Below are 12,393 nucleotides of genomic sequence, written 5' to 3'. Positions count from 1 at the left end.
GGCTAATTGAATCTTGTCATCATCATCTCATTTGCCAATCAATCTGTGTAGCATCATGTGATGCAGCCGTGCCCTAGTTTTTTTACGCAATCGCTTGGCAGCAGTGCAAAAGGTCTTTGCATAAGCCTGCAGGAGATACTAATATTCCATATTTGGTACTCTCTCCTGGACTGCAATATGATAAAACTCTTATGGGCCTGACCAACCCAGAATTTTGCATTTTGGAGAACTTTTTAAATCAGCAATTTTGGGGCCAACATTTATTAATTTTGGCTAAACATCTTCAGAAAATATGTTTAGATTTTCGGATTTTTCTGATATTTTTTACTAATATTCACCTCCAGAAAAACTAGCCTGACCGATCCTACTTGAAAGATCCGTCCGCCCATAGAACAGGGCTTTTTTTCTGTCGACTTAGGGTGACATGGTATGATCAATTCCCTTTGTGGCACATTCCAAATTGTGTATCATATTGACATGAACGCTGCATATAGGGATGAATCCGATAAAGGCTAAAAAAGAGATTTGTTTATAGGCATCAGACTCATTTTACTTGATCACATCACATATTTAGTATGTAACATTCAAATCATGACTTGTGTGAGTTGTGTTTACTCAAGTCACTTGCGGCTTTATCAAGGCTGTTTGTTAAGTTCAGTCTTCGTCTACATTTGTATGTAGATATTGGCTGGGGTCATCTATTTTCTGAATGTTAGCGGCTTTCACTCTATCTGAACACATTGGACATGTATCTTCTGACTCCAGCAAACTGGCAAAAAAAGAGAAAATACAATGACATTATTTGATTAGCTGTCTAAAAAGGATTCAAGTACAATACAGGCCATAAATCAATTATTTTCCTCTCAAAAATATTACAAAATATTAACTTAATGATTTTAAAGTGAAAGCCCCACTTTTGGTTCAAGTTCCTTGGGGAATCAGTCAAGATTAGAATTTATCCATGTACATTCTGTTCTGTCTGTCATCAAAGTAACAGGTGTATTGTCAGTTCTTCTGTGGAGAACTGGCCAAGCGGGGCTTCCTGTTTAAGCTAAATTCCAGGAAGTTTAATTTGATTAAAAACCCCAAAATGAGCTCTACTATGCCAGTTTACTTGCATGCTAAACTCAAGTAAAGTTTAAATTTCCCAAATAACAGACAGCTGATCACATTGTGCTTTCATCAACTTAAAGAGCAACATTTCTTGACACTAATTCTTGCTATAGAAAAAACAATTATGATAAACTCAACTACAAGTGCTGGCCTGAACTTAATAAAACTGCATAAAATGTTTTAACTCACAGTGGTAAAAAGTGTAAGTAACAGCAACATGGAATTAACAGTAGCAAATTTCTACTGCAGCCATGTGACACATTTTCATATATACTTGAGTAGTACACATACAATTGAAATAGTAACTCAACTAACCTTGTGAATTCTGAATGCAGTGCTGGAAAATCACAGTTTGGACATGCGGAGAAGTCATCCCGTACCATGTGCTGACCCTGATAAACAAAACATTGAAAGGAATATTTCATCTTAAGGCAGCTGTCAAGTTTATTAGTTGCACTGGGTAAAAGTGCTGTAAACTTATTTGTTTAAAGGCAAATTTCTGATTAAAATTACTTTTTTTAGTCAAAAAATCACATGTTTTGTCTTATTTAGTCAATAATTAAAAACATATACAAAAAAAATGGGTCCCTGGAATAGAGTCACAAGAGAGTCTAAAAAAAGACCACATTTTAAACAAATATTTGCTGTCAAAGTGATGATGTAACAGGATTAACTACCATAGCAATAGATGAATACAAATTTTGAATAGATCGCCCTGCACTACAACGTTCATGTGGTACCTATGCATTGAACCATAGATGTCAAAGAAATGCTGATCACTCGCACCTGTAAAATTAATATCTTTGAAAAGAGCGGTATTGTATTCAATCTTTGATTGCAGACATACACAGGTAATGAGTGCATCCTGCTTGTAGTGCAGGGCGATCTATTCAAAAATCGTATTCATCTATTGCTATGGTAGTTAATCTGATTATTACATAACGTTGACAGTGATTTGTTTGAGATTTTCTTCACAATGGTTGCTTTTACTCCAAACCTGTGTTTTTATTTAAAGTCCTTGATTCCTTTCCTTTCAAACAATATATATTTTCATATGTCGTGCACACATATTTAAGATGTTATAAGGTCTGCCTATATGGTACTAACCAAAGTATATAATGCAAAAAGCGTGTTTTAAGATCAACATAAATAACTGATTAAAACGTCAAAACTGGTTTTAAACGAAAATTTGCCAAGAGGCACCTCAGCCCTACTGGCCAAACTATCAGTTTTTAAAACTATTTTGATTGGTTACAAAGAGGGCTGTGTCATGTATTGAGCCAATCAGAGATATGGTAAGAATAGTCAGTAGGACTGACAAGGATTAAGCTAAGAGAAAGCTTTATATTGATTGGTTATTCAGATGATTGTATCACACATTTAACCAATCATGGGAACTTTAAGAAAGGCAGTAGTTAAAGCTACTTACCGTAACCAAACAATATGGGATGTTGTTTTTACACCCAGGACAAACAAGTTCTGTTTGTTCTAGCATAGCTTGACAATATGGACATGCTGTGGTGGGTTCATCTTCTTCTGTCTTGTCAGGTTTCCTGGATAGGATTCAATCCAAATAAATCAAGGTTATGCTAAATAGTCTTATAACATAGTGACCCCTCTAGTGGGATAAACACTTACTAGCATTCAAACGACATTATGGTTAAAATATTTGCTATTAAAAAGATTTTGGTAATGCTGTAAAGCATTAAATAATTATGTGTTGTAAAAGTGTCATAGATAAACAAAATTTTCATGCTCACAAATATTTCTTTTTTCAATAGGCTGTTAAAAAGGAACCAATTTCACAAATATTACATGACACAAAAATGTCTTTCTTTTTTTCAAATTACAAACTATTTCATGCTGCAAAAATATTGTGCTTTCCAGTAACTATGCAAAACAAGAACTTCCCGAAATCATCACATATATCTCAAAGTGACATGACATTTTCTTGGCTTTGTTACATCAATGTTTAATGTACAGTTGTGTCACATACAGATTTATAATGTTGTACTTTGACCTGAAGTAGTTATTCCTTAGTAACAATAATATCCACTAATGATATTTGTACTTCACATTTTCATGTGCTAAGCCAACCAAATAGATTAACTACATGTACAAATATAACAAATAATTAACTTGCACTTTTAACACCACTGAACCAATTTGTATTTTCAAAAATGACTAATGCAATTTTTTTGTGTAAATTCATGCACAAGAAATGTTCAGATTTTTATGGTAATTGGTTCTTAGATTCTGAATGAATATATTTGTCTTACTTGAGTGTCAGGGCTATAAAATCCTAGGTATTATATCATATTTCCCAGAACATCCAGGAAAATGAAAATGAGAAAAAGAAAAAAAATTGAGAACATAAACAAATCTGGAAAACTGTTTAGAAATCCAGTAATGTCTTTAAAATCTTCTTAAAAATAACAACTTCCAACATTCAGAAGGACAAAAAGACAAAATTATTGTTGTACTCAGCCAACCAGTGTTCATGAGGAGATTTTCCTTTCAGCTTTGCACTCGCATAAAATATGACACCACTTCATGTTCCCAGAATATAATTTTTCTATGGCCTGCTAAGTGTCAGTACTTACCTTACTATTGCCTCAATTTTCTTCTTATATTTGAGGTCTATCTTATTCCTGTACTCTGGTCTCATTAACATAGCTGCATAACTAAATGAAGAATTCCGTAGGCCTGACCTATGGCATTCTATAACGGTGGATGTCAAAATTGGAACAACATCTGAAAAGTAAAAAAACAAAGTATGACTTATTACAGGGAGTACAGGACAAAACTCACAGAGGACGGGTAGCGGTCTTCTTACTTGCTTCTCACCAGTACGGCCCAGGTTCAATTCCTGCGTAGCCATATGAGTTTGGTTGCCGATCCATGCTCGTCATCGCAGGTTTTCCTGCAGGTGCTCCGATTTTCCACCTCTTCCCATATCCTTGCCCCATCATATTCAGTTTGCATCCCTTTAATTTAGTAGACTCTGAGCACTATTGGGTTCGGTCCAATGTTATAAACAAAATAAATAAACACCAGCAAACCAGAATATGATCCACTGACACAGGTCTGTATCATTTTGACAAAAATATGTTTTGATTTTCCCCTAAGACATGATTCATCTGTATTTCAGATTTTTTGTACTAATAGTTTTCTGCTTGTAAATTAAGACCAAGTCTGAAATATTTCACTTACGAGCTGGGAATTTGCTTATATTATTTGCTACCCTGATCAGCATTCTAGCTCCTTTTTTATGGTCACCTTTCTTCACATGAATCTGTAGATGCAAGAAAAAATTAAGAAATTGTTTTTGTGTTAAAGATTAACAATCATATTATTCAAACATTTTGCTAGGCAAATCCAATGAAAAAAGTAACTCACTACTTTAGCTTTCACATCTGGGCTGACAGCATGATCACACATGATTTGGTCCACTGCTTTTCCCATGAAACTGACAGCACAAGCTTAAGCTGTAAGTTACATTGGATTTGCCTAGCAACATGTTTGAATTATTTGTCCTTCATTCCTTCAAATGCATCTATTTGCTGATTAAAAATTACACTAGTGAATTTGTAGCCAATCTATGTCTGTCTGTCTGTATTTCTACATGTCCCTCTCTAGACTAATTCCAATCAGCCGTCTACACTTCGCATGTACTGTGTATGCTTCGTAGTGACGACTGATTATCTTACAGCCAATATCATGACGGACTTCTGAAAACTATTCAATGCGACTTCAGTTGTGCGCGTGAAGCGACTGACTAGCGGCGCCAGCGTCAGCGTCACTGTACCGCGCCGCTGTGACAAGATCGCGCTCTGAACTTCTTAAAACAACAAACTCGGTCAAAAGGTCAATATGGACACAACTGCAAGATGCTCTATGCCACAGGAATCCTGTTGCAAAATCCGTCACTTTTTTTTCCACGTAGTTTTCTCAGTCGTCAATCCAGACGGTTGACGACTGAGGGCAGCAGTCTAGTCCCTCTCTCTGTCTTACCATTTTTCTATCTCTCTGTCACTCTCACTCATGTATATACCAGAGCCTTGTGTCTTATTGAATTACACAATTGCTTGAATATTTGTTTGTGTTTCTCTTTCTGTGTGTGTCCAACTACCTCTCATACACACCACTGTCTCTATGTACTCCTATGTCTCCTAAAGTGAGTAAATACCGAAGAATTTCATTTTCAAGCATAATTTTATATGCCTCTAACAGAGATGACAGGCAGACACCCTCCATAAAACATGATTATACAATAATACATGCTTGTACAGTCACCTGTATCAGTAATATAGTTGCTCAAACTCCAAATAAGTCAAGTGCTTAGCACATGTAAGTGTTGATGTCACGCTATGTCAGTGAAATGTAAAACTTGGTTCTTACCTTAACAAGTATGTAGCTGTGTAGAATCATAAGATTGGTAGCCATCTCTGTTGGTATCTTGATTTTATTGGTTTGTAATTCTCTATACATACTGAATAACACATCATGAGCATTGCGATAGTTGCCTGCAATGAAGGAAAGGAAAATAAGATCAGTCTCAACTCATGCAAACCATGAGGGTACTCTTTAAAAACATTTACCAATCTAACTAGGTGCTAAAATTAAAATAAATTTGGTTTGCAAGCTTGGCTGATCTTGAATTTGTCATCATATTAATTTGCCTAGATTTATTTATATAAACACTGACAACCTGTGAATTCCAATTATGTTTTCTAGACATGTTGGCATAACAGGTTCAGTATTAGCATACAATGCATAAATAAACAACCAATGGTGTTTTTTTGCAAATCTGTGACCACTAAGACATAAATGGTAACAAACAAAACTTTCTGTGATTGCTACTAAAACAGTTCTCCTAATCTCTACTGTGCACTATGTAAAACAAATACTGTGCACTATGTTAAAAAAAGTGTGCAATCATATCAATAATTGAAGTTTCACAAAATATACTAATCTTTTATATTATATATTTGTGAAAGTTCTTCATTTCCCAAGCAAAGGAGTTATTGAACCTGTTATTCTGCCTTAAACATTTACTTATTTTGTGGGGGTGGTTAAATGAACATCTGTGAATGTCCCTTGCATGTATACCAGACACATTTTCAGGTGACGCACTTGACTTATGATGTCGCTCAAAACCCATCGTGAGTCAACAAATTTCTCATCACATCATGTACTACTGTAGCTATCACAAAATGTAAGTCCAGATGAACCAACTTCAGTATTTGTTTGTAATATCTCTTCTGTTATTTTCATTTTATCTTATTATTGGTTAAATGAATTGTACATGCAAGATATAATGAACCCACCTGCTATCTGTTCTTCTCTAGCAATGATGATAGCTGTCCTTGCTGCTTCTCTATATTGTTTCAATGCCATGTAAAGCCTGAAGAGATACTTGGCATCTTTAGGCATGCCATCAGATTCTCCCATTAAGTAATTAATGAACTAAATGAACCAACTATCACACCCACCTGCTATCTGTTCTTCTCTAGCAATGATAATAGCAGTCCTTGCTGCTTCCCTATATTGTTTCAATGCCATGTAAAGCCTGAAGAGATACTTGGCATCTTTAGGCATGCCATCAGATTCTCCCATTAAGTAGTCTATTAACTGATGGGTCAGCTGCTCATCTTTAGCTTGGCCAACCTGGTAAGCAAAAGTCAATGGTAAGTCATTTTAGGAATGGGCTATTCCAGCTGAAATATATACATCCCCTATGGAATATAATAACCTTAATCTTCCACACAGGGAGTGTGACTTTCAAATGAGGTTACTTGAATGGGTGACGCCATTTGAAATCTACACACCTACAACCCTAGCACAATGCTAGCTTTTTTCACTCAAATAAATAAAAAGAGAAGGAAGTTGCTTTGTGACAAGAAATGTATCAAAAGTGGACAACAAATTCATACAACTTGAGTTTTGATTTCTGCAATAAATTGCCTCTCCTTTAAACGTAACAATATATTTTGTGCATAGTAATCCTTGATAGCAATTGTATGTAATATGACTCACCTTTTGAAACAAGTAGAAATTACAATGAAATCATAATATGACTAATTTCAATCATTCTGAAGCTTGCATGTTTTTTTGGTATGTTCAAATGTTACACTCCTTTTAAAGAAATCTGGTGAACAAAATATAACCCTATAGAACATGAAGGGTAATGCTTTGGTATAAAAACCACCACCTGTCCACATTTTTGTATCTGCAACAGGATTATACCCAGCAAGCCTGCCACACTTTTTCAGGCCATTTCAAGGGTAATACAGCACAAATTGATAAAAATCCGCCCAAAACTTTTCAGACAACAATATTATTTTAGAAGACATTTTAAGGCTAATTTAGTCTAGTAACATGGTATTATTTTTTGTGAAATTTATCCCAAAATCATCTTCAAAAACTTCTCATGATTTGCTAAGATGACCCAATCACCTGTAAATGTTTTCACCCTTGAAGACAAGTAATATTCCAATACCACTTACTGTTTCAATAGCCATTTCTATAGCCGAGTGATCCTCTTTTGAAATAGGACACCGTAAGAAATGTTTGAGAGCCCTGGTGTGCTGATTGCACAGGAGAAAGAATTTTCCTGCCAGAAAATGATTCTTTTCACCCTCAAAGTAGAGGGCAATACTTTGGTAGTCTTCCAAGGAGGAGTCTTGACCTGAATATGGAAAAGAAAAAGAGAATGTTAAGGTATTATATTTGGTTGTCTTCTAGTTTCAGCAAGGTCTTTTAGCACGGCCCTACAGCTCCTCCTGGCTACTGACTAAAAAGAACTAGGTCACGCCTGGGTCACACAGCTTGTTCTGCAAATGAGGTACCGATGTGATAATGACATGATTCAATTAGCCAAGCAGAACCCCACTTCTGTGTTTATGCTGTAATCGGCAGACCACTGAAGAACCTTGCTGAATACTATAATAATGCTAGTGTTCTGTCATTCATTTTATTTATACCGACATCTACTCCTGATTCCAGAAAATTAGAGAATTATATTTTCGTTAATTGACAAAATATCAAATTCATAAAAGACTATATTCTAGATCTTTGAAGTTCCCTAGAGAGTTTCATCGCTAATATTCAATGCAATGAAAAGTGAAAAAGTGACTGACTTTGTAAGTGTCCTTCATAAAAACTGCACTATATACAAGCCACTACCTAATACTACTCTAAGGATACCTACAAGTATTGCTCTATTGCATTTTGTTAGTCACTACAAACAAAGGAGGCGACTACAGTGTGCTTTCTTTCAACACACCCCACATACAGGTACCACCACCTTTCTAAAGACATCTAACTTGAAATGGTATGTCCTCAGAATCAACTATTCAAGTTGAAATACATACACCCCCTATGGAAGATACACTCTCAATCTTCCACACAGGGGGTGTTGATTTCAAATTGGGTCACCCTGGGCCTCAAGGAAGAACAGATGATTAATTGTGTTTTCAACTGATTGAGTGCCCCAGGTTAAAGAAGAAATAAAACAAACAAACAAACAAACAAAAACCCATTCAGGTAACCCCTATTTGAAATTCACACTCCCTTTGTGGAAGATTTAGGTCCAGTCTTCCATAGGGTGTATGGATTTTAACTGCAATAGCCCATTGGTGATGTGTTGTCAAAATAGTGCTCAGTATGACTGGCCTTAGACAGTGGGAATATGTCCTCAGAAAAAACAGTGTGGTTTAAAGTTAAGGCCCTCTATACCAGAGTAAAACCAAGACACACCACAAACATACAGACAAACAAGCAGACTACTATGCTATGTAAATACACAGGATACAATAAATCACCATATGCAATCTGTCATTGAGAAAACCACAACATATCGTAAATGATAGCATCGAGAAATAAAATGTTATGACTACTGCAGATTTAAGCCCATCTCTACTGCCAATTAGCATGTTATGAGGTACTAAAAAGAAATAATAGGTCTCAAACCTGTCCTGTGCATTTGTTTTACGGTGTGCATTTGTATCAGAGAAATTTTCCAATTGAATTTTTTTTCTCTCATTTTTTTTTTCTCCACAAAAAGTATTGGTAAAAGTATCATTTGTTGGAAGAATTATGTGATTACACCATTAGTGAAAAAATTTCAAAAGGTGTATAAGACTGTAAGTTTTAGCAATTCCAAGAATCTCAAGCTTACTTTGCCTGAGTTTGAGTCGGGAAATATAACAAATTAACAAAAGAGGGAAAAAAATGCAATGAATTTTTAAACTATTTGCAAGTTTTAAGACATGTTTTTTTTTTTGGGTCTTATTAAAAGTTAAATTCATACAACATTACACTTTAAATAATCATTCTCATTTGCTAATCATCACTTCAAGATGAAATATGCCGATTCCCATATTTAACAGATAATGAAATAATTTATTACATTTGTACGTAAAGTGAAAAGGTGCAGAACACAGTCAAATTCCTTCTACATGGGTTAAGCCATTACTGAAGTATTCCCTGTATCTTTAGTTGATTACGGTACTCCATGGTATAAACAAGTAGATTTTATTGAGTATCTCTGTGGTATCCCAGCTACCTCTTTAACCTTCTGGTTACCAAGCATAAGCACTCAAATACCATCAATTGGTATTTAATAAGTAAATCATGCATAGTTGTGTGGTATATACAATGTAAATAGCATATTATACAATAAGGACTTGTGACCCTTATAGGAATTTGACTGTTGTTTTCAAGAAAGCATGAGCTATATTAGTATGCAGAGCAAGCGTGTTAAGTAAAAAAAAATACAAAAGCAATATGCTAACAGCAAGAGTTAGTTTTCCCAGGTGACACTACATAATATCATTAAGAAAAACACTAGAACAATATCAGTTTGCTCTACAGTGTCTGAATTTATTAAAGCACAAAGATTTCAGATGAGTGTCCTTGGTCACAGTGAGTATTGGGAGGCACTCTCTATATATTCACTGATCAAGGTCTCCTGTCCAAAACGTTAAGTGTTTTAATCAATTCAGACATTGTCAAGCAAAACAACAACGTTCTAGCATTTTCCTTCTTCAAAGCAATATGCTAACCTTCAGATTCTGTGTAGAATGAATGATCCATTGTTATATTAAGGTTTGATAAAAAACAAAAAAACAAAATGATAATGAATGACAACTTTAAGATGAAAAATCAATGCCATCTCTATGATGAACATCTACTATAAACTTTTAGTGAGTTAAATCAGTACTCTATATTGAATTGGCATTTGGCGATGCAAACTCGAGCCCCCAGCACAATCTCTGTTTGTTCTTGTAAATAACTGAGCTAACTTGAAATTTCCCTGGGCACTTGTCTTGGTTACCTATACATTCAAGTAATGTTTAAGGTGTGCGGTTCAAAGCTGCAAATCCCTAATTAATTATTGCCAAATGTTTATGGTGTTCTTGGGTCACAGTGGGGAGTGAATTCCTCTAAATTGTGCCGAGGCTTGTGGGTTTATGCCAGTGGCTATAAATCACTGAGCTTTATTTCACTTTTTTACCTTGAAAAACTGTTTCTGGTCACCAGGAAAGAAACAGTTATATCTTTATCTTTAACAATATGTGCCCATCCACCACAAACTGGTCGTAAAGTCTGCATTTTCCATTTTGAGATACAATCAAAAACAGTATATGGATTTATATGTAAAATATATTAGGAATTTGACCTTTGATGAACCATAACTTCACTTTCAGATGTCCGATGAAGCTGGTTGAGGTGTCATTTTAAAGCTGAAAGTGCACTCTTTTAAAATCCGCAATAAACAGAAAATGACCTAGGGCCGACTTTACTACCACTTCGTGGTGGATGGTCACATATGTGACGTGTATGCAAGAATGATCTCTTATTACTAGTCTAATGATGAGCCAGTTACCGTAAATTGTCTTTGAGAAAATTAAGACAAATATTTTATTTTTATTTTTGCACATGCACTAATTTTTGTACATAAACAGCTTGTGTCTATAATATGACTTTGCTTGGTCACTAAATGAGACGCTGAGTTTGCACAATCATTTAAATTGGATTTTTATTCTATATTTTGCATTCTTACACAAAATCATGCACTACAATAGCATGCAAAACAGTTCACACAAATTCCACTTTCACATTAGGGCTAAGGGTGATTTACCCCCAAATTCAACAAAGTAGCCCCCATGAAATATATCTGTCAATTGTAAAATGTACCCACAGGGGAATCTGTCCAAAATTGCCCCAGTTACCAAAGAATTATTTTGAGCCAAGGCCTCAGAGTAAAATGTATCTTGTTTTTTAGTGGTACAATGTATAGCTGGAGGGATTCTCCATATTTCCCTGATGCTAGATGGGTAATGTGCCCAGGCTTTAAAGTGCATTTTCAGCAATTTTGGTATAGAAATGACCATTCACACATGCCAGTTTTCTTTTTGATACAACCAATGGCGATAAATTCTGGACTCTGCCATAAAAATCTGGGCAGGCAAAAGGCAGCGATGAGTGAAATGTTGTTCCGTTAAGTCAAGGACATCATCATGTATGACTATAAAAAAATTAGCCAAAAATGTAAGTATTCCTATAACATGTATGATGCAATAATTGTTCATACCTATGATATCTGCATAGACTTCCATTTGGTTGTGCTGTTGTGCTAGCTGGAATGCTTCATCGTTACACTTTGACATCACCAGGAACTGAATAGCTGATGGATAGTCATTCAACTTCTGGAAAAAGCTGTAAAGGTACACAATTATTAAGTTAAATATACCTGCTTGGAGTTAAAAAATCGTATCTCTAGATGGAATGAACATTTGATAAGCTTAAAGGGACATTTTGTAATTCTTGCATCTTCTTTTTATGGTATAGTTAGATATCCATAATAAAAGCTGGTGTCCAAAACATCATTTAAAATAGACATTGAGTTACGCATTATTACAATATATATGACTGTACCCTAAAGGCCAATATGTCATAATTCTTGTCTGTTGACAGACAAATTGGACAAAGTCTTTGGCAAATGACTGAATTATGCAAGAAAGGTTAAAAGCACACTAACATGAGGAGATGAGATTGTGGATCAGAAAGAGCCCTTTAAACTGCAAGAAACTTCCTTTCAAGAAATTGTGCCTTTAACAACAACATCCCTATTTTTGTTTAAAGTTTATTATATTTAGCAAGTATTTGGAAAAACTTTACATTTCTTATGGGCCATGTGCAGTATTAAGGCTGAAACTTTTTATGAACATGACATGAGAATATATCGCTCGTCACTGGATATCTGAATTACTT

At 35.1% G+C, this 12,393-nt stretch overlaps 1 protein-coding gene across 1 annotated transcript in view; it reads right to left on the bottom strand.

Annotated features, from left to right (window-relative positions):
• Positions 1-241: 241 nt before the first annotated feature.
• Positions 242-12,393, bottom strand: part of LOC140160932 (WD repeat-containing protein 19-like) — a 64,109-nt gene continuing 51,957 nt past the window's right edge. The window contains 9 exon segments of the mRNA XM_072184281.1: positions 242-769; positions 1,429-1,505; positions 2,543-2,666; positions 3,717-3,867; positions 4,327-4,408; positions 5,515-5,639; positions 6,609-6,783; positions 7,623-7,804; positions 11,714-11,838. Of these exon segments, the coding sequence (XP_072040382.1) occupies positions 655-769; positions 1,429-1,505; positions 2,543-2,666; positions 3,717-3,867; positions 4,327-4,408; positions 5,515-5,639; positions 6,609-6,783; positions 7,623-7,804; positions 11,714-11,838 (1,156 nt within the window). The 3' untranslated portion in view covers positions 242-654.

The sequence above is a fragment of the Amphiura filiformis genome, chromosome 9 (assembly GCF_039555335.1).
Source record: "Amphiura filiformis chromosome 9, Afil_fr2py, whole genome shotgun sequence".
In the NCBI taxonomy this organism is placed as follows: domain Eukaryota; kingdom Metazoa; phylum Echinodermata; class Ophiuroidea; order Amphilepidida; family Amphiuridae; genus Amphiura; species Amphiura filiformis.
The sequence above is the reverse complement of the archived record's forward strand: the minus strand, read 5'-3'. Positions and strand labels throughout refer to the sequence as shown.